Source organism: Mirounga leonina, unplaced genomic scaffold (genome assembly GCF_011800145.1).
Source record: "Mirounga leonina isolate KUSES-001 unplaced genomic scaffold, KU_Mleo_1.0 Mir_151, whole genome shotgun sequence".
In the NCBI taxonomy this organism is placed as follows: domain Eukaryota; kingdom Metazoa; phylum Chordata; class Mammalia; order Carnivora; family Phocidae; genus Mirounga; species Mirounga leonina.
The window spans coordinates 17,550,047-17,570,335 of record NW_023270377.1 but is presented as its reverse complement, the minus strand read 5'-3'; the positions used below and the strand labels follow the sequence as shown (position 1 = coordinate 17,570,335).

General features: G+C 60.3%; 1 protein-coding gene across 2 annotated transcripts; it reads right to left on the bottom strand.

The window, feature by feature from the left end:
- Positions 1–32: 32 nt before the first annotated feature.
- On the bottom strand, positions 33–19,477 carry OBSL1 (obscurin like cytoskeletal adaptor 1). Of its 2 annotated transcripts, XM_035007047.1 has the most exons (20): positions 18,401–19,477; positions 15,933–16,202; positions 15,597–15,848; positions 15,149–15,451; positions 14,686–14,982; positions 13,413–13,685; positions 11,967–12,239; positions 11,047–11,319; positions 7,846–8,118; positions 6,901–7,176; positions 6,537–6,824; positions 6,073–6,348; positions 5,212–5,481; positions 4,794–5,066; positions 3,539–3,805; positions 2,674–2,786; positions 2,057–2,213; positions 1,734–1,895; positions 1,301–1,405; positions 33–994 (listed from the first exon to the last, which is right to left on the bottom strand). In XM_035007047.1, exons 1-20 carry the CDS (start codon positions 19,422–19,424, stop codon positions 717–719), a joined length of 5,703 nt encoding a protein of 1,900 aa, XP_034862938.1. In that variant the 5' UTR covers positions 19,425–19,477; the 3' UTR covers positions 33–716. The 2 variants fall into 2 exon arrangements, with proteins under 2 accessions (XP_034862938.1, XP_034862937.1); XM_035007046.1 differs by lacking the exons at positions 33–994; positions 1,301–1,405; positions 1,734–1,895; ... (7 more) ...; positions 6,901–7,176; positions 7,846–8,118 and adding an exon at positions 10,312–10,625.
- Positions 19,478–20,289: the final 812 nt, after the last annotated feature.

Here is a 20,289-nt window from a genome sequence, read left to right as displayed (position 1 = left end):
TGGTTCGGTCCTCCTAGCTACCTGCAGAGGAATGACTCGGCGTGGGGCTGGGGAGAGAGTGGGTACCACCGTCCTCTCCCCTGGCAGAGCCCGGGCACCCACACAGGAAGAGCTGGGTCCTCACCCTCTGCCCTACCCTTTCCGGGCCTCTGTCTGGGATGTCTGCGGGGGCAGGAAAACGGGTCAGCCCCCAGTTAGGGGTGGGGCAAGGCATGAAATGCAGGAGGGTGGGGCATCTGTATGTGGAAGAGGAAGGAAATGGGACTAGCTCAGGAGCCCTCTGCTCAGACCGATGTGGAGCTAGCTCACTGGGATGGGCAGAAGCCAGCTGGGCAGAGAGCAGAAGCGGGATGAGAGGCAGGTGGGGGCACAGACCAAGGGACCAGTAGGTGGGAAGGAGAGGGATTAGGGTACAAATGGGGCATTCAAGAGAGACAGATGTGGTCCAGAGGCAGGAGGGAGTGAGAAGCCTGAACAGGAAAGGGCATAGAAAGGTGGGAACAGCTGACCTGAAGCAAATGGTTCCTGTGGAGAACACAGGGCTCCCTCCTCTCCTCAGCCCCTCCCCCACTCCCCACCTCCAATGCACCCCAGAACCAACTGGCCATCCCAAGTCCTGGAAAACCTCTGGTAGGTGTGTCTCAGCCCCCCAGCTCCCAGGCAACCCCTCCTTCCTGGTCAGCCAGCCTGTCCCTCTGACCTCTGCCCAGTCAGCTTCACTCACCCTCTACCAGCAACCGTGTGTGGGCGCTGTCCTGGCCGGCCTGGCAGCTGTAAGTGCCCTGGTCCTCAGGTCCCACGTCATGGATGACCAGGCTGTGGGTGGGGCCGTGGCTGCGCAGCTCATACTTGTCTCCCGGGCACAGCTCGACCCCCTCCCGCAACCAGCACACGTGGCCCCCCGAGCGGGACACAGTCACCTCCAGCACCGCCCTGCGGCCGACGAGAACCGTCTTTTCTCGAGGGGGGCGGCGGCACATCTGGAGAGGCAGTGCTGCGGGTGAGGACGAGGGCTTAAGTTAACAGGGACACGCAGGGCCCCCAGGAGGAGAGACGCATCTTCCCTCCCCTTGCAGCCTCCACTCCTGGTCTCAGATCTCTATGGTACCAGCCCGTTCCTCTGTACCCCTACTCCAAAGTCTCCTCCCCAGGAAACGCACTGCCTTCTGTGACCCTCCCCAGAAGAAGAGTCCCTCGAGGAAGGGAGGTGGGGAGGCAGCGTTTCCAGGACCAGCCGCCAGCCTGCCAGTCCCCGGGGGAGATGATGCCCACTCCCTACCGTCCCTCCCCAGTTGCTTACCCTCTACCTCCAGCTGAGCCACGGACTGGGCAGGTCCCGCCTGGAAGCGGACCTCACCGGCGTCCTCCGGGCGCAGCTCGCTCAGCACCAGAATGTGTTTCTTCCCTGGGGAGGTGAGGGAGGCGCTAAGCGAGGCAGGAGCCGCCACTGGGGAAGGTTCAGGGAGGAGGGTGGGCTGGAGTAGGTCCCCGGGTCGGTTTGGACGCGGCAAATGTGCGCTGGGCTGGGCGGAATTGGGATGCCGAAGGAAAAGAGGAGCGGTCTAGGACCGAGGGCTCAGAGCTGGGGACCCGGCAAAGACCGGGAGACTGCTCGTTGGGCTATGGGGCGGGGCCCATCGAGGTGGAGGCGGGGCTTATCCTAGTAGGGCGGGGTCTGTCTGAGCCAGGCGCGGGGAAGCAAGGGACCAGAGTGGGAGGAAAGTCGGCCAGACCGTCCTGTCGGATGCGGACGTGGCCTCCAGGTCTCAGCGGACGGCCTCCGAGCTCCCAGCTCCCCGTGGTCTCGACCTCCGACACGGTGCACTCGAACGTGGCGCCGTCACCTTCGCGGGCGCGAACCGACCGGAGCTCGGAGAGGACAGACACGTTGCGCTCTGGGGCGGAGCGGGAGGCGTGAGGTGGGGCGGGGCGGAACCCGACCACGCCCCCGCCCCGCCCCTCTCTCTGGAGGCACCAGAGTCCGTCCTGGGCCAGTCGGGTCCGCAGCCCCCGCGCCCACAGCAGTGCCCAGCCCCGGCAGCGCCCCCGAACCCACCGCGCACGACCAGGCGGACGGGCCCGGCGCGAGCCGTCCCCACTGCACAGCTGTAGGTCCCGGCGTCCAAGGGGCCGCAGCGCCGCAGCTGGAGAAGGCGACGCGTGCCGAGGGCCTGGAGCCTGAGCCGAGGGCTGGGGGTGAGCGGGCGCCCGTCCTAGGGGCGAGAGTTACAGAGGGTCAGGGTGCACTCGGCTGGACACAGGCAGCCGCGGCCCTGGGAGGCGGCGGCGCCCTCTGTTGATGTCAAGCGGTTTCGAGGCGCGTTTACGCTTTCCTGGCTCTCAAGCCGGGATCTGGCTGTCCCAAGCCTTCCGGGCCTCGCCAGGAGCCAGGAGCCTCGTTGGGAAGGTGTCCCCCTTGGAGACGTTAGGGCTCTACCCCTTTTGTCTGCCCCCGGGCAATACTTCACCCCACTGAGCCTCAGGCTCCTTAGCGATAACACTGAGATAGCAAAACCTACCTCATAGGGCTCTTGTAAGGATTAGAGGGTTAAGTGTTAAGTAAATGTAAATCTGAGCACAGTGCCAGGCACATCCCTTCAGTGAATATTAGTTGTTTCCTTTTGGGGCATTATTATTACTGTCCTTATGCCGCCAGGTAGGCTGGGCTCTGACCTTCTCCCAGGTGACATCAGCCAAAGCCTGGGAAAGCTCGCACTCCAATGTAGCTGTGTCTCCCTCAGTCACCTCTAGGTCCTGTGGCCCCCGCACAATGGTCACTGGGGCCTCTGCCAGTGGGAGAAGGAAGACACACTTGAGTACAGGGATCAGTGGTGGACACATTTAGGATGATCAGGAGAGGCCACTAGTGAGGGGGGGATGTGCTGGGACAAGTGATCTAAGTGGGATGCTGGTCAGTGGAGGACACGACAGGGCCACGGGAGTCAATGGGACAGGAGTGGCTAGCTGGGGGTGTCAGTGGGGGACATGCTGGGGCTACAGGGGCCTGGGGGGGCGACCAAAGCAGAGATGCCAGTGGAGTCACCCAGAGGCAAGCATGGTCAGTGGGGACCACACTTGGCTGGAATGGACAGGTGACACTGGCCAGTGGGAGACATGATGGGTTCAGAGGCCAATGGGTGGTATGGTCAGCAGGGAACACGGTGGGCTGGACAAATGGGGGACACTCAAGCAGAGCTGCTAGTGGGGTCACCCTTAGGCAGTTAGTGGATCACTGGGACTGGAGGGGCCAGAGGGGCCCACTGAGGCAGGCAGTGGGGGTCACGGCAGGCTGGTGTGGTCAGTGGGGTCACGCTCAGAGCGGTCGGTGGGGCCACAGTCAGGCAGGCAGACAAAAGGGACCACACTGGCAGAGACCCATTCGTGGCCGCACGGCCAGTGGTTTGCAGGGACCGGAGGGCCACTGGGGTCATGCTGGATGATCAGATGGGTCAGAGGAGCCACACTCAAGCAGTAAGGGGGATCAGCAGAGTCACACTCAGGGCAGTCAGTAGGTAGGCAGCGGGCCCAGAATCCGCACCTCTCACGGTGAGTCTGGCTGCACAGCGCAGGGAATCCACAGTGAAGGAGATGCAGCCCGAGTCGGCCAGGCCCAGGCCACTGAGTACCAGGCGCTGAGTGCGGCTCTCTGCATGCAGGTGGCACTTGGGCCCCGGCTGCAGCCGCACTCCACCCCGGGCCCACTCCCCGGTCACACCCTCCTGGGACAGCTCCAGCTGGAAGGTGGCACTGCCCCCCTCAATGATGGTCACATCCTCCAGAGGCCGTAGCACCCTTAGCTGCTTCGCTGATTGGGGAAGACGGGGGGAGAGGGAGAATGAGGGCTCCAGCTCTGGGCAAGGATTTTGAGGGCTCACACACCCCCTCGGCCCTGCCTGTACCACCCCTAACACCCAACCTGAGCTCCTATGGAAAGCCCAGAACCAGGGTACAGGGAGAAAGGAACGCAGCAGGCCAACTCGGGGGGAGGGGCTTATTGCTGTTAGGGGAGGGCACACATGAAGGGGATGGGCTGTGGTTAGAGGGTTGAGGAGTCTGGGTGAGGAGGGATGCTGTGACATCGGAAGGAGCACAGAAATTGAAGTCAGATACGCTGGGATTGGACCCCAGCTCTGCCACATAGTTTGTGTGCTGTGTGACCTTTCGCAAACTGCTTGACCTCTCTGGGCCTTAGTTTTCCCAATTGTACAAGGTGAATAGCACTGAGACGTGGGTTTATTGTGATTAAATGAATGAAATAAATTAGAAGAGAATACATATCAGCAACAGCAATCATTCACCAAGCTCTGTTGGGCATTTTTCATGTTATCTCCATTCCCAAAGACCCTTGAAGTAGGGATCAGCCCCATTCTTAAGAAGACTTGGCTCAGAAAGGTTAAGTAATTTGCATGAGGTCTCACAGATGATAGAAAGCTCCGGCTTGTGGGGTGGGGCTGCTCTTTGCCAAATGGGCCCGTGTATCCTGGGGCATGTGAGCAAGGGATAAACATGGCAGGTCTTTCCGGAATATAATATTTATGTTTACAGCAAAGCCAACTTGGACATGTGAAATGGAATGCAAAATCCACACGGACTTCTAGGGTACATAGAAAACACTAGAAAAGGCAAGTTTTGCTTTGGGAAGGCTGCTTCAGGTCACACTTCTGGAGGCCAGGCAGGGCTGACTTGCCTCAGTGGTGAGGGGCACTTTGGTGGGGGTCTGAGGGGCCCTGGGCCAGCCAGGAAAGGCTGCGCCAGGGGGTGGGCAATGCATTAGGAGAGGACAGGACACTCACGCCTCACGCTGAGCCTGGCCAGGGTGCGATCGTGGTGGCTCTCACAGCCGTAGGTGCCCTGGTCGGCCAGCACGACGCCGTGGATGAAGAGGCGGTAGATGTGGCCATCCTGGGCCATGGACATGCGAGAGTCACGGGGTAAGGGCTCCCCACCTCGCATCCAGCGCACGGCCCCCGCTGCACCCACTCGGCCTGTCTCCACTTCCAGGCACACGTCCTGCCCTTCCTCGGCCCGCACGTCCTGCAGGCGCCGCAGGAAGAGCAGCTCCGTTTCTGGGGAGGAAGGGGGAGGGGGTCATGGAGCCTGACACCCTGCTCCCTGGCCGATGATCCCGGGGAGACGGACAGGTGTGCTAGGGCCAGGGTTGGGCGGACAGGGACAGGAACCAAGACCACTTCATCCCCATCAGGACCAGACCTCTAACGTGGAGCCGGGCGCTCGTGGCCGTGCCCCCTGCTCGTGCAGTCACGGTCCCCGCGTCGTCAAGCTGGCAGCCTCGGACGGTCAGCGTGCGGCTCGAACCACTCTGGCCTAGCTCTAGCTGGGGCCCCGGAATGACAACGGCCCCGTTGCGTAGCCAGGTGACCTCGGCGTCTGGTGGGGAGACTTCACACCGGAACGTGGCATCATCCCCCTCGTGGACGGTGAGTGGTGTCAGCTCTGAGACCAGCTTTGCCAGTGGTGGTTCTGGGTGGGGGAGGGGGGGGTCGGGCAGTGAGGTGGGCTGTGTCTTTCCCTTTCCCTCTTTTTCATCCTCTCCTGGGGGTACATCTCCCAGTTATTGTGAAGATCTTTCCTGAGGACCATAGGGGGGCGTCCCAAAGGACAAGATGCCAGCTCCCTGCCCCTCCTAGCTGCCACCTCTCAATCCTGGTCTGCCTCTGACTCCCTAACAGATCATTTATCATGGACCCTATCTTATTTAACTGTCACCACAGCCCTATAAGACAAGCACCATCCCCCCACTTCAGAGCCGGGGCTCAGAGAGGTGGAGCAACTTGCCAGGGTCACACCCTCCTGGCAAGCAGAACCCAGATCGGACCCGGGGTGGGCTGACTCCAGAGCCCCTGCTTTTAACCACTGGGCTAGGCCTCCTTCTATAGAGATGGTTCCTGAAAGAAGGAGGCCTGAACCCTCGTCTCAGTAATAGCTGTGCACGCATTGGTTGGAGCCAGAGGTAGCAAGGAGGGGATCGGGGGCTGAGGGGGTCCTGGGACAGTGCAGAGGTGTGGTCTTTGGGGTGCCAGGGCCCACAGGGTGTGAGGGGTGCACTGTTACCTTCCACGCTGACGAGGAAGATGCGGCTGTCCTGGGGCGTGTCGCACAGGTACTCCCCAGCGTCCCCACTCCGTGCCCCCCGCACCCGCAGCACCTGCCTCGCCCCGGCCTGCTCCAGCTGCACCCGCCCCTGGCTCGCCAGTCGCTCCCCGTCCTTGTACCAGCGCACAGGGCCCCCCGGCCTGGAAAGGTGCACCACCAGCTCCAGGTCCCTGCCTGGGGTGCTGCGAACCCTCGTCTGGGCTGCCTCGGGGGCCACCACCTGCACGGGGGGCTCTGTGGGGTCAGAGCAGGGTGTCACTGGGAGGGAGAGGCCTGAGGGCTACGAGGGGGGCAGTGGGAAGCAAGATGCCGAGAGACGTGGGTGAGGGATGGATGAGGCACGCTAGAGAAGCGGAGGGGGGGAGACTCATACTGGTTTGGGGGTGCGGCTCTCTCAGGCCTTCTGCCCAGGCCATACTTACCAGCCACTCGGACGGTGAAGCTGAGGCTGGGGGCCCCCGGGGCTGTCGCGGACTGGCAGGTGTAGAGGCCTGCGTGGGCCAGCTCTGCAGCCCGGATGCAGAGGATGCGGCGGGGGCCCTCGGCATGGAGCTCCAGGCCCTCGCCCTCCTGCACCGGGCTCCCGTTGTGCCTCCAGAAGACCAGGGCGCTAGCCCGGGACAGTTCACAGCTCAGCACCACCGGCTCCCCGGGGGCCACACAGAGTGGGGCAGGGGCTGCCTCTGGGGCGAGGAACTGGACTGGGGGCTCTGGACAGAAAGAGGAGCATGTCGGCTCGGGCTTACTACCCCCCCACCCGCACCCAGGCTGGCAGGAAGCACCCACCAGCCAGGCTGACATTGAAGGTGACAGCTTCGTCACACGTCTCACACACATACTCCCCGGCGTCCTCGGGCTGGGCGTGGGGCAGGGTCAGGGTGCGAGCAGGCCCCTCGGCTCCCAGCTGCAGCGTGTCCGATGCCTCCACCTCCAGCCCATCCTTGTACCAGCGCACCCGGGACCCGGCAGGGGCCACCTCACAGCGCAGCTCCACGCGCCCCGGGGCCCCGAACTGCAGGTCCAGGGAGCGGGCTGCCGGGTGCACAATCCTCTCTGGCGGGGCTGGCGGACAGACGGAGGGAGCGGTGCTCAGGCTCAGCAGGCAGGCCTCTACCTGACTCACCCCCTGGCTTCTGAGCCCTCTCTCTTCCCAGCGCAGCTCTTGGGACCGGGGTGGCTACCATCCATGCGCACCTACTATGTGCCAGGTGCCACACTAAGCGTACTGAAGCTCTTGGCACGGTTACTCCTGACGCTCCCTAGGAGGGCAGCGATGTTGGCTTCACTTTATGGGTGAGGACTTGAGGCCTCTTTAGAGGAAAGTGATTTGTCCAAGGTCCCAGGGGCAGAAAGAGGTAGACGCAGACCTAACTGGCCCCAACGCACGCCCCTCCCTAAGTCGCCCCCACTCCATACCCCTCTTCCCTGCTTTCCCTCTGATGTACTTATCATCACCTACTGGTTGTCTGTCCATCCTCACTAGAAGTCGAGCTCCACGAAATCGAATTCTAGTGGAGAACTGGAGGTTTGTCTTATTGGCTTGCCACTCTGTCAGCATTCAGAACAGCGCTAAGCGCAGAGTAGTTGCTCAATAAATATTTGATGACTGAATGAAAGCTCCTAAGGGGGCAGGTGGGGGGGGGCCTAAGATGCAGGAAGTGAGAAGGTTGGGTGTCTGTCCCTTAGCCCCCTGCCTCTCTAGCTCCCCAGGGTGCCCAGAGAACTGCCCACCTGTGACGGTGACAGTGAAGAAGGCTGAGTCATCTACGGCGTCACACACGAACTCGCCCCCCTGCTCGGGCTGGGCGGCAGGCAGCACCAGGCGGCGGTGCGGCCCATCGCTCACCAGCACCAGGGCCTCGCTCTCCTCCACCTCCAGCCCGTCTTTGTACCAGCGCACAGGGGCGTCCTCCCGGGACAGCTCGCACATCAGCACCACGCACTCCAAGCTCACGGCGATCAAGGTCACCTCATCCCGGGGATATATGATGCGCACTGGGGGCTCTGCAGAGTGGGGTGATCACAGGCTGTCACAAACTCACCGTCAGCCTCCCTGGCAGTAAGAAGTTCCTGTCGTTCACAGTAATAAGAGTGATAAGGATAATCATAACAAGGAGTAAGAGGTCCAGGGCCTGCTCTCTGAAATCCCTGGGGCCGGAGGTGTGAGAGAATCCAGAATGCTTCAGATCCCAGAAATGGTGCATTTATCAGAGATCACACACCTGCTCCTCCCAGCCCCCTCTGGGGCACCTCCTCCAACCCCATCAACCTCACTAACATTTCTGCGTTGAAACCTAGAGATATACTCACTCTAAGCAGGATAATTAAAGAGTAGAAATCGTTCCACAGCAGTTAAACTCAGATTTTACTAAATGACTTTGAATATCCAACTTGCAAAGAGACTTTTGATTTTAACTGTTTTGTTTTTTTTTTTTTTTAGATCAGAATTGTGAGTAAGAGATCTTGGATCTGTAATAGCAAATACTATTTCCTAACGTTCCAGAACAGCCCTAAGCACTTTACACATTGAACCCTCACAGCGATCCAAAGAGGTAGGTATGGTTTTATCCCTGTTTTCTAGACGAAGAAAGAACCTGAGGCACAGAGTGATTACCCAACCTCTTTAAGGTCACAGCTGGCTACACCTGTTCTGGGGCGGGGGTAGGGGGGAAGGGTGGGGAGAACAGCCATCTGTGAAAGGGAGGCTCAGACTCTGCGAGCAGTGGTAGGGATTGCAAGCCAAGGCGGGCGGAACTCAGTAATGATTTTTGCATCTGTGCATAAGACTTGCCAACACCTGTTTGAGAATTCCCCAGGGATGCTAAACACTGATTCTGGGAGTTCATTTCCAACTGCTCCGAACCGGTCGCTCCCCCACAGAAAAGGAGTATGTCAACACTGGAAGTGACTGGTGCACTGAGTCCGAGCCTGCCTGTGCTCCCATGCACCCTGCACGTCTCAGAATCTTCTAGGTTCCAGGACACTTTTAGAGCTCCTTTAACATTCAGCCCCCTAGTGGCGAGGCTCAGGAACTGCTAGCTTCCCGGTCCCACTGTTTGCCGAGGCGCGCATGGGCTGACGTGCTCACCAGCACACACTCAAGTCCTCTGCCTCCACCACCCACCTCCCTAACAGCTTGTTCTAAGAGTCTAGAGGATGCGGGCTGGTTCTCTGGGGCCCCCGCAAGGCTGGCAAATTGCAGAGGAGTGGCTGCCTGAGGTGGGGGGGAGGTGATGGGGGCAGTCGGGTGAAGACAGGGTGCAGTGATGGGGCTGGGGGGTCTGCACAGCTGTGGGACCTCAGTTTGGCATCAGACTTGATTCTCCATGGCCCAAAGCCGAGGTGGTTCTTGTGTCAACTTCCCTGTGAAGAATCTGGTGTTTTGTGGGGAGGCCAAGTGTGGGCTGAAATGTGTGTAGCTGTCATTATGTCTGGCCGGAGCTTGAAGGTTCTCACTACAGGACAGAACGTGTGCAGAAAGGCCTCTTTGGCTTTGTGGCTTGTGTGCGCCAGGCTGCACTATCCGGAATGCAGGGAGTGTATGTGTGGGGGGGAGGGGGGCTAAGTAGCTCAGCCTGGACTGAGGCATCACTCCTGGGCCAGGGCAGGGGACAGGGCAATAAGACGGTGCCAGGTGCAGGACGGGCACTCCAGTGAAGCCAGCGGGATTCTTCTGTGCCCGCCAGAGCTGCCTAGGCCCTGCAACACCCCTCCCCCACCAAGCCCCCCCCGCCCCCACACTGGGATTGGCATCATGGGCTGCAGCCCCTAAGTTTCCAGCACTGAATGAACCCCCATCACTTCCATAGTTGTTCTGTGTTTTTCCAATTTTGAACAGTCTCCCCCCTCCCTTCGGTCCACACCTGACCCCGCTTAGCTAACTCAGCCCCTGCCTCAAGTATCCAGTTTGAAGGCACTTCCCGCCTGTGCACAAGGCCAGCTGCCACACGGCCTTGAGCTCTCGCCGCACCCTATCACAACACCGGACAATCCACATTCTAAGACCCTCTAACGTGTCTGGCTTTCCTGCCAGGCTGTGCACTCCCGGGGAGAAGCGAGCACGTCTGTCTGCTTGCCGCTGGGGGGTCCAGACCCAACCCAGGGCTGGCTCATACGGTGCAATGGTGACTTTCTCCGAAGCCCTCCCTGACTCTCCTGTTCTCCTCTCTTGAGCCCTCTGCTCTCGTCCTTCACGGCACTTGTCACGAGGTGTCCACTGTACATTTATTTGCGTGTTTATTGGTTTAACACAGGGGTCGCAAACTCCAAAGCCCACAGGGGCCCGGTAGGTAAGGTCAGTGGCGGAAGCAGTCTGGGGAGAGGCAAAGAGGCACGGCAGGGAGGTAAGGACCGAGGAATGCGGGCCCCGCAATATGGGGGTAGCTGCTACTCAGCACCAGCTGTTCGTCGCCATGGGGGGAAGCGGGACCAGAGCCGCCGGGTCTTCGGCTTTTTCAAGAGGACGCATAACTCCGGATTGTTATTTGAACTGTCCTGACTTTGGTAAGACTCTGCAGGCCAAACAAAACACATCTGTGGGCTGCATGGGGCCCTACGGACTGCCCGTTTGCGACCCCTGGTTACCAGCGGCCTCCCCAGCTAGACCGGCGGCTCTGGGAGAACGGAACCCATGTGCGTCCGCAGCCCCGGACCCAGCGGCCGGCACGCAGGAAGTGCTCGGCCAACAAGCCGATGGGGCACAGCTCTTCCTGGCGCCAGTGCCGGGGAGGAGACTTATCACCCGACCAGGGGCTGAACAGGGCCCCCCCCATCTCCCCCACCCCGAGGTCTTTCAGGCAGGGAGCCTTGGTACAGGCCCCGCGGCCCTACCTCCCTCCTCCCCGGCGAGCTAACTAGGGAGTCCGTGGCCAGCTCCCCCAAGGGCTCAGGACAGTCTGCCGGTGACCCGGGGCAGCTGGGGTGAGCCCACACCTGTGACAGTGACGGTGAACGAGGCCGACTCGTCGTCGATCTCACACAAGTACTCGCCGGAGTCCTCGAGCTGGACAGCAGGCAATACCAGGCGGCGGACCGTGTCCTCCTTCTGCAGGAGCAGCGCGGGACTCTCCACTACCTCCTCGCCGTCCTTGGTCCAGCGCACCTCGGCCCAGGGCCGGCACAGCTCACAGGTCAGCACCACGCGCTCCAGGCGCACGGCTGCCACGTACACCTTGCCGCTGGGGTACACGATCCACGAGGAGACGTCTGGAGGACGGGGACAGTCGTGGCTGGGACCCACGGGCCCTGCCGCCCTCCCTCATCCGTGCCTGTTCCCTCCTCCTGGTGAGTGGGCCATGTGTCGAAGGAGAGAGCCTTCCCTCAGGTTAGGTCTCACAGTTGCTCGGACAGCCACGCCCAGCTGGAGACACGACCACGGTCACCAAAGCACATCAGAGGCATGGGGGCACAGTGGGGACGACGGTGGCAGCCTCTGCTAGAGAAACATGCTACTTTCTTGGGGTTGGGACAGGGACAGTATGAAGGGTGGGACCAGGGAGAGGAGGGTTGGGTGCCTAGATGGAGCCAGGGCCTCCCTTAGGCTCTTGAGAGCTTCTGAGCCCTCTAGTGCAGGGGCCCACCTGCCCTGGACCCCACCCCGCCATGCAGCTGCCATTCCTAACGCTCCCCTTCGCTGGAGAACGGAGACAGCAGAGTTTCCCTGGGAATCATGCACCCTGGCCAGTGTTAATGACAACACATTTTCTGTGGGTGACTGAACCTCAGGATGCAGACCAAGGAGGGACTTGGGATCAGCCAGGGAGAGGGGAGCAGGGCCTGGGGGACAGTGGCCTGGGGGGTGAGAGCGTGACAGCTGCCCAGGCGGTGTCCCACGGGCCTGCCTGGCCCCCCACCTGTGATGGTGACCGTGAAGTAGGCGCGCTCATCTCCGGCGACGCACTGAAATTCGCCCCCGTCTGGGGGCTGGGCGGCAGGCAGCACCAGGCGGTGGTGGGGCCCTTCCTTCTCCAGGACCACGAAGTCACTCTCCTCCACCTCCTGCCCGTCCTTGTACCAGCGCACGGGCGCGTCCTCTCGGTCCACCTCACAGGTTAGCATGACACACTCTGAGGTTATGGCGTGCACGAACACGTGCTCCTGGGGGTCCAGGATATGCACCGGGGGGTCTGGTGGGGAGCAGAGACCGGGTCACACAGACACCCCCCCCAACACACACACAGGAGACCGCTTCCTCCCCAAGGGACCCTGGGAGGGTTGAGGCTACGCTGTGCAGGGTGTCTGGAGCAAGAACGTGGGGTACTGAGTGTGTGGCGGGTGAGGTAATGCAGATCCTGTGGCACCTGAGGGCTCCCTGAGTTGATTCCCCAGAGGGTCAGAGGTGGCTTGGTGGGGACACGGTTGGGGGAGGCATAGACAACCTTTGTCTCGGCTGAGGGGAGGTCACCATCATGGGCTCCATCGGGGCCATGCCTGCTGCTGGTTTTCCAAGGGAGCCCCTGGAGCATTGGCCCCAGGATGGGCAGGGGGTGGGAACGACTTAGCCGTGCCACCGTGAGACAGCTGCTCTCTACAGATAGTAAGTTCCCCATCACTGGGGGCATGTAGGCAGCAGCTGGACGACCTCCTGGCAATGGGGTTGAAACAGGATTTCCACTCAAAGCGGGAAGATGAGCTGAATCAGGGGTTCCCAAGCTGCCCTCCCAGAGTGGATCCCTAGGCTCTACCCTGGACAGCCTGGCGCTAGAGGTCTGGGGGGCCTGGGCATATGCATTTATAACAAGCTTCCAGGGTGGTTCTGAAGCAGCCAGAACATGGACTGGCTTGAGAACCACTGGACCACTGCACTTAAAGCGTCCCTTTGACCCGGGCCACCTGAGGCAGGTGTGAACCCAGCTATGGTGTTTGCTGGCAGTGTGACAATGGGTAAGTCCCATAACCTCTCTGAGCCTCAGTTTCTTCCTCTGGGAACTGGAGATCTATTCCTTCTCACCCAGTTGTGAAGTTTACACGAAATGGTATATATGTGAAGCATTTAGTGTAACGTTTGGTTCATGGTAGGTACCCAATAAATGTTAGCCCCCATCTCTCCTTCCCTTAACTGAGTTTTGTTTCCCCACCCCCTACCCAGAGCAGGGTATGTGGAGGGCAAGTGTGCTGGAGAGCGTTGGTGGAGGGAGGACTTAGAAGCAAGTACAGAATAATGTGAATACATGTCCCCTGGCCTGCTAGGCTCTCCCCGGAAGGGACACCCCCCCAAGTAGGCAGACCACGGGACGGGGCTCACGTGGCCCCTAGAGTCAGCCTCAGCTGCAGGAGCCCAGACCACCACAGTTGCTGACCTCGGACAGTGACACTGAAGAAGGCGGAGACCCCCTCCGTCCTGCACTCAAACTCGCCGCTGTCCTGGACCTCGGCGGCCGGCAGGATCAGGCGGTGTTTGCGCCCGTCCATCTTCACCACCAGGGACTCGCTCTCCTCTACCTCCTGCCCATCCTTGTACCAGCACGCTGGGAAGTCCACCCGGGAGAGCTCACAGGTCAGCACCACCCGCTCCGAGGTCGTGAAGGTCAAGGACACCTTGTCCTCGGGGCTCAGGATGTGCACGGGGCTCTCTGTGTGGGGAGAGGCGTGGGCACAGGCAGCACTCTCGTCATGCTCTGCCTGGGGTCAGCACCCCTCCCTGCTGCGGGGGGGGGTGCCTCCGTCAGGCCACACAACTGCTGTCACTGTCAATGCAGTTGTGGGGATTTAAAAATAAATCATCTGCGGCTTACACACCAACTCTCAAGTGCAACGCCTTTAGGGTACAAAATTCCTAGGGAATCTGCTGAAAATGCAGGTTCTTAGGCCCCACACACGCATGCAAGGGCCAGGGAATCTGTCTTATCAACCAGCCCTCCAGGCGACTCTGATGTCAGGGATCCCAGTTTGCATTGTGGAAACGCTACTCTGGTTGCTGGTTCTTATTCTGCCCTCCCCTAGGATGCCGGCAGCTGACCACCTCCGGGCCCTGTGCTTGGGCACTGATGGGCCTTACAAACTCTGGCAGTGGTGAGATGGCAAGTGCCACATGTCCCTGCACTTTCAGATGCCCACCAAGAACTGTCCACAGGTGGCACTGGGTGAGTCTGGAGCCAGACTGCCTCGCTGCATCACCCAGCACTACCACTCATTAGCTTGGTGATTCTGGGCAAGTCACTTAACCTCGCTGTGACTCAGCTGCCCCATCGGTAGAATGGGGTAAGAGAAGAGCCTACCTTACAGGGCTGTTAAGAGAACTGTATTAATGAATACAATGTACGTGAGATGATTAGGGTTGTGTTCAGCACATAGGAAGTTGCTTTGATAATGTTATCGATTACAGGAAGCAGTCAGGGACTAGGGACCAGGGTCTGTGTCTTGGAGATAAGAAATGTGACAGAATTCCGTCAACCACAAAGCGCTCCAGAGAACGTGGCTATGAAGCTGATGAAGATACTAAGGAGTCCCCTCTACATTGCACGTAGGTTGAAATGGGCCTTCTGGACCACTGAGCCCTCCGTCTGGGCCCACTAAGGACTTCTGTGTCTTGACCCTATCTATCTGTCCACCCTGGTCCCCACGAGCACCGACCTTGGATGGTGAGGGCAGCTGAGTCCTGCACACCGGGGCAGCTGAAGCCAACCAGGGCCCCGCTGTGCTGGTGCTTGACGGCTCGCAGGAGGAGTCTGTGCTGCAGACCTTTCTGCTCGATCCGGTAGCGCAGGGCCCCGGGCTCCACCTGGCCCTCTGGCTCGTGACTCTTGAGTTCTTCCCCATTAAGGAACCAGGTGCCCTGGATGATGGTGGAAAGATCCAGGGAGAAGACTGCATCTTCCCCGTCGTATACCTGGACATCCTCCAGACCAGCCACCAGGCGAGCTGTGGGCACTGCGATGGGGACAGAGTGTGGCCATCAGAACTAGAGGGGCGGCAGAGGGCAAGGGTGTGCAGGCAGAAGGTACAGACCAAAGGCTGGGGGAGGGAGGAGAGAGGATGGGGAGGGCCTGATTGGGGTACGGCCGCTGACAGGCCGGGGCCGACAGCGCTGACTCACCGAGGTGAGCGGACCCGTGGAACACAACATGGGGGCTGCGGCCGTGTTCGCTGACTGTGCAGACGCGGAAGCGGTAGTCGCCCTCGGAGGGCACACAGTCTCCTGGGACCTCCACGGCTCCGGCTTTCTCGATGCTGAAGCACTGGATCCAGTCTTCGGAGCCCACCTCCTGCCGCTCCAGCCGGTAGATGAACGGGGTCTCAGGGGCTGGCTCAGGGGGCTTCCAGGTCAGCAGGACTGTGTTCTTATGGCCCTTGAACATCTCTGCCAACACGGGGGGTCCCGGGGGGCTGTGCTTGACACCTGGGACAAAGGCAGGGTGTGCATTCCAGCCCTGCTCCAGGCTCCCTGCAGCCCTCCCACCTTGAGTCCACCTCGCCAGCCCAGGCTCTGGCATCCGGTTGCCCTCCTGCCCTGGCCTCCTGCCCACGGGCTCTTATGCCCTCACATTTGACCCTGAGCAGAGTGGTGGTACGGGAGTTGCCCAGGCTAAAGGTGACCTCGCCAGCATCTTCTCGGGTGACCCCTGGAAGGACCAGGGCGTGCATGTGGCCAGAGCTGCTCTGGCAGGTGGCCGGCAGGTCCTCCCCGTCACGGCTCCAGCGCCCCTCGACCCCAGCTTCTTGTGTCTCCACCAGCAGCACCGCATTCTCTCCCTCTAGGACGTCCAGCTTCCGGGGCAGCCGCTTCAGGATGGGCCCTGAAATACGCACGGGAATTGTTCAGCCTGGGGTCTGGGCACCTGCGTGCCTCAGCCCGGGCATCCTCCCACTGGCTAGCCCACCTTTGACTGTCACGTTGGCCACGGTGCGCACCCGGCCCCGCATCTCGCACAGGTAGACGCCGTCATCATCTGCCTTCAGCCTGTGGATGATGAGGCGCCGGACAGTGCCCTCCTCGATCTGCTCGTACTTGCGGCACGGCAGGAGCCTCTGGTCCTCGCGGAACCAGGCCGTGGGAATGCGAGAGTTGGGCACTTTACACTCCAGCACGGCAATCCCGTGCTCCCGGCCTTCCACGTCCTGCAGGGGCCTGGTGAAGCGGAGGCGGGGCTCTGTGCAGAGGGGAGAGACAGGAGAAGGCTCTGGAGGGGGCCCGGCCAGGGGAAGAACTCCTTGCATCATCAACTGCCTAAACCCACAGTAGCTCCTGCCATTTTTCTCCCTGGGCCTGTAGGTATTCTGGAATCACAGAAAAACCACCGGAAGGGAAGTCAGATGGCCTAAATTCTCATCTGACCCTGACACTCATCAACCACATCACCTTGAACAAGGCCATTTTAGTGATCCTGGGCCTCAGTTTCCTGACTTTATTATTTTTAAAAAAATACTTATTAAAAAATATTTATTTATTTTATTTTATTATTATTATTTTTAAATTTTTATTTATTTATTTGAGAGAGAAAGAATGAGAGACAGAGAGCATGAGAGGGAAGAGGATCAGAGGGAGAAGCAGACTCCCCGCTGAGCAGGGAGCCTGATGCAGGACTCGATCCTGGGACTCCAGGATCATGACCTGAGCTGAAGGCAGTCGCTTAACCAACTGAGCCACCCAGGCGCCCCATAAAAATATTTATTTATTTTAGAGAGAGAGAGAGAATCCTGAAGCAGACTCCCCGCTGAGCACAGAGCCTGATGCGGGATGTTGGGATCGATCCCAGGACCTTGAGATCATGACTGGAGCCAAAATCTAGAGTCAGCCGCTCAAGTTTCCTGACTTTAAAGTGGGGAAAGGGATGGAAGGGCTTGGATTACATCAGTGATTTTCAAGCTGTTCCCTGGGGCCCCTGAGGGCCCTACACAAATTCTGCAAAGGTCTGAGTCGAGTTTCATTTTTAAAGTACTTTAGTCGTTTTCACATGGATGGAGCTAGAGAATAGAATGCTGAGTGAAGTAAGTCAGTCAGAGAAAGACAAATCCTATATGATCTCACTCGTACGTGGAATTTAAGAAACAAAATAACGAGCAAAGGGGGAAAAAAAAGAGGACGGGCGCAAACCAAGAAACAGACTCTTAACTATAGAGAGCAAACTGCCGGTTACGGGGGGGGGGGGGGGGAATAGGAGATGAGGATCAAAGGGTACAATACAATCATCCTGGTGAAAATATATACATAAGTAAAATGATTTTAAAAAGTACGATTAAAAAATATATATAAAAAAGTACTTTAGTCATTTTCAAAACTGCATTTTATAAGAAGAAAGCACGATGACGGAAAGGAGCGGTGGGTTATGAGGCTGCTGGAGTAGCATGTTTGTCCCGCAGCTGCGGGAAGCTCTGCCTTCCCACTGGGCTTCTGTTTCCTGATGGTGTTAGTTAGCGAGGCCCCGCGGGTTTGGCCACACCAGACCTCAGCACAGGGCCACACGCCTGACTGAGCACCAGGCAGGGCTCTGGAGATTTGCCAACTTTTCTTCCTCTGAGGGAACAAGGTGGGTAATAACTAATGAAGGTATAATCCCTCGAGTTGTGATGAACTCTGATTATGGAGAGCTTTACCTTCCAGTGGGAGTTTGGGGTGGTTTTTTTTTATCCCCCCTCTGAATTTTCTGTTTATGAGCACTGTAAGCATTTATGAGATACTGTTGATGACTCAACTTTGAAACAGAAATTTCCTCTCGTTCACCTTTTTCTTCTTTCAAACCTGGAGAGCATTTTCGAAACAGGGCATGTTTCCTTCCTCAAGCCTACCTTTGGTGTGAATCAGGAGTTTCTCAATGTGTCGCCTGCAGCCCCAGACTTTCCCACAGGGCTCACAGATGAGACCCAGTTATGAATGCAGCCTCGTCTTAAAACGTGTATATTCAATAAAATAGCACCCTGGTTCTCACTGATGGGCTTTATAAGTGCATGGTATAAATCTGGACCTAGAAATTTACACCCATAAAATGTTCCTTATACCAGTCTTCTATGTTGGGGCCCCACATGGGATTTCCATTGAGGGAGGGGAGAGTAAAACAAAGAGGCTGAAATCCACAGGACTAGAAGCGCTCCCTCTTGGTTGGTCCATCAGTCACTCCTTAAAGCCGTTTATCAAAGAGTCATTTTCCACCCTCGGCCTCAGAATCACTTAGGGGGTTTGCTAAGCAGTTCCTGGGTACCCTGGAGACCTACTAAATCCGAATCCCTGGGGGGTGGGAGGCGGGCAGGAAAAGGTATGTGATTAGTCCGCCTCCCCTCTCCCCCACCGTCTCCGGGGCAGCGCTGGAGGCCCCTCCCCAGGGCCCGGGGAGTCTCGGGGGCGCCGCAGTACCTTTGACGTGCAGCTGCACGGCACTGAGCGTCTGGCCCGCCGAGTTGCGCGCTGCGCACACGTAGAGCCCGCGGTCCTTGGCCTGGCAGTAGAGCACCTTGAGCACGAAGCCGCCGTCGCGATCGCGGTACATGAGGCGGCGGCGGTCGGAGAGCAGCGGGCGGCCCTCCCAGTGCCATTCGATCTCGGGCTCGGGCTTGCCCATCACGTAGCAGCGGAACTTGGCGTGCTTGCCCTCGTTCACCCAGAAGGTCTTGGGCGCGCACTTGAGCGGCTCCACCACGGGCTTGGGGGCCTCGTCGGGGGCCTCGTCGGGGTCCTCGGGCGGGTTTTCGGGGGGCTGGTGCACCTGCAGCAGCGCGCCGGCCTGCGCGTGGCCGTGCGCGTTGCGGGCGTGGCACACGTAGACGCCCGAGTCGGGCAGCCGCGCCGCCAGGATGCGCAGCGCTAGGCTCACGCCCAGGCCGCCCTCGGCGCGGCCCGGCTCGAGCGTGAAGTGGCCGCTGTCCCACACTTCGTCCAGGGCCATCCCGTCCTTCTCCCAGTAGAGCGCGGGCGCGGGGAGGCCCCCCACCTGGCACGTCAGCACCACCTGCGCCCCCCGCAGCACCCACTGGGACCGGGGCCCCGCCAGGAACACCGGGGCGCCCTCCCCGGCCCCGGGAGGCGGCAGCGGGCGCTCGGCGGGCTGGGGCTCGGGGTCGGGGGCCGGCAGCTCCAGCACGGTGACGGCGGCCGCCGCGTAGGCCTCCCCGGCCGCGTTGCGGGCGCGGCACACGTAGACCCCCGCGTCGGTGGGCAGCGCGCCGCTCAGCAGCAGGCCGTGCTCGGCGCCGTCCGCGGGGAAGCTCACGCGCTCCGAGGCCGCCAGCTGCTGGCCGCCCTTCTCCCACACGACAGTGGGCGGCGGCTCCCCCAGGACCACGCACTTGAGCTCGGCCTCGGCGCCACTTACCACCCGCACGGGCCGCGGGAAGCGCAGGAAGCACGGGGGGCTCCCCTGGTCCCCGGAGCCCGCCTTCATCGTGGCGGTCGCCGCCGGCCCGCAGCGGTGCGGGGGGAAGGGCGGGCGGCGGGCGCGCGGAGGCCCGGCGGCGGCGGCGGGAGCCCGCGAGGCGGGGCGCGGCTGGGGCCGGGGCGCGGGCACCCGCGGAGCTTCCCCCGTTCCCCCGGCCGCCCGCTCCCGGTTCGTCTCCTTACCCTCGGCCCGGAGCTGCGGCTCTGCGGCGGCGGCGATTCCCGGGCCCCGAGCCGAGGAGCTCAGGGGGCAGTCCTTCCTGTTTGCCTTTGCAGCGAGGGGCCCCGCAGCCTCCTCTGCCCGCGGCCTGGCTTCCTGCTCCGGAGAGCCTCTCTTCCCAGCCCCCTCCCACAGCCTGGGCCTCTTTCCCCTCCTCCCTCCCACCTCCAGCCGCCAGGTCCCCAACCGCCGGCCAGGCTTGGGCCTGAGTGGCAGAGGCGCCTGCAGCTGCCAATCCCAAAAATATTCTCTGATGACCCAGCTGGAGGGACAAGAGCCCAGACTGGCTCCTCCATGCTAAGTTTAGAGCAGGCGGGACCACCTGCCTCCCACCCTAGCCCCAGTTCTAGCCCCAGCCTCAGCCCTTCCCCCCCATGACTGGCCCAGCAGCTGCTTGGTTGAAAGGGGCCCCAGAGGGTCTGAGGGGCTGGCGCATTCTGTTCCCTCTACGAATAACACTTTTAGGAGCTGGCAGACCCCAGCTCCCAGGCTCCTGTCCCACCGGATGTCACCTCTGCGCTGGGTGCTGGGATGTGGCTCTGTGTGTGTGTGTGTGTGTGTGTGAGAGAGAGAGAGAGAGAGAGTGTCTGTGTGTGTGTAGGGGGAAGGGGTGGTATGTGTGGGTCAGGTCACTCAGGGTGAAAACCCTCAC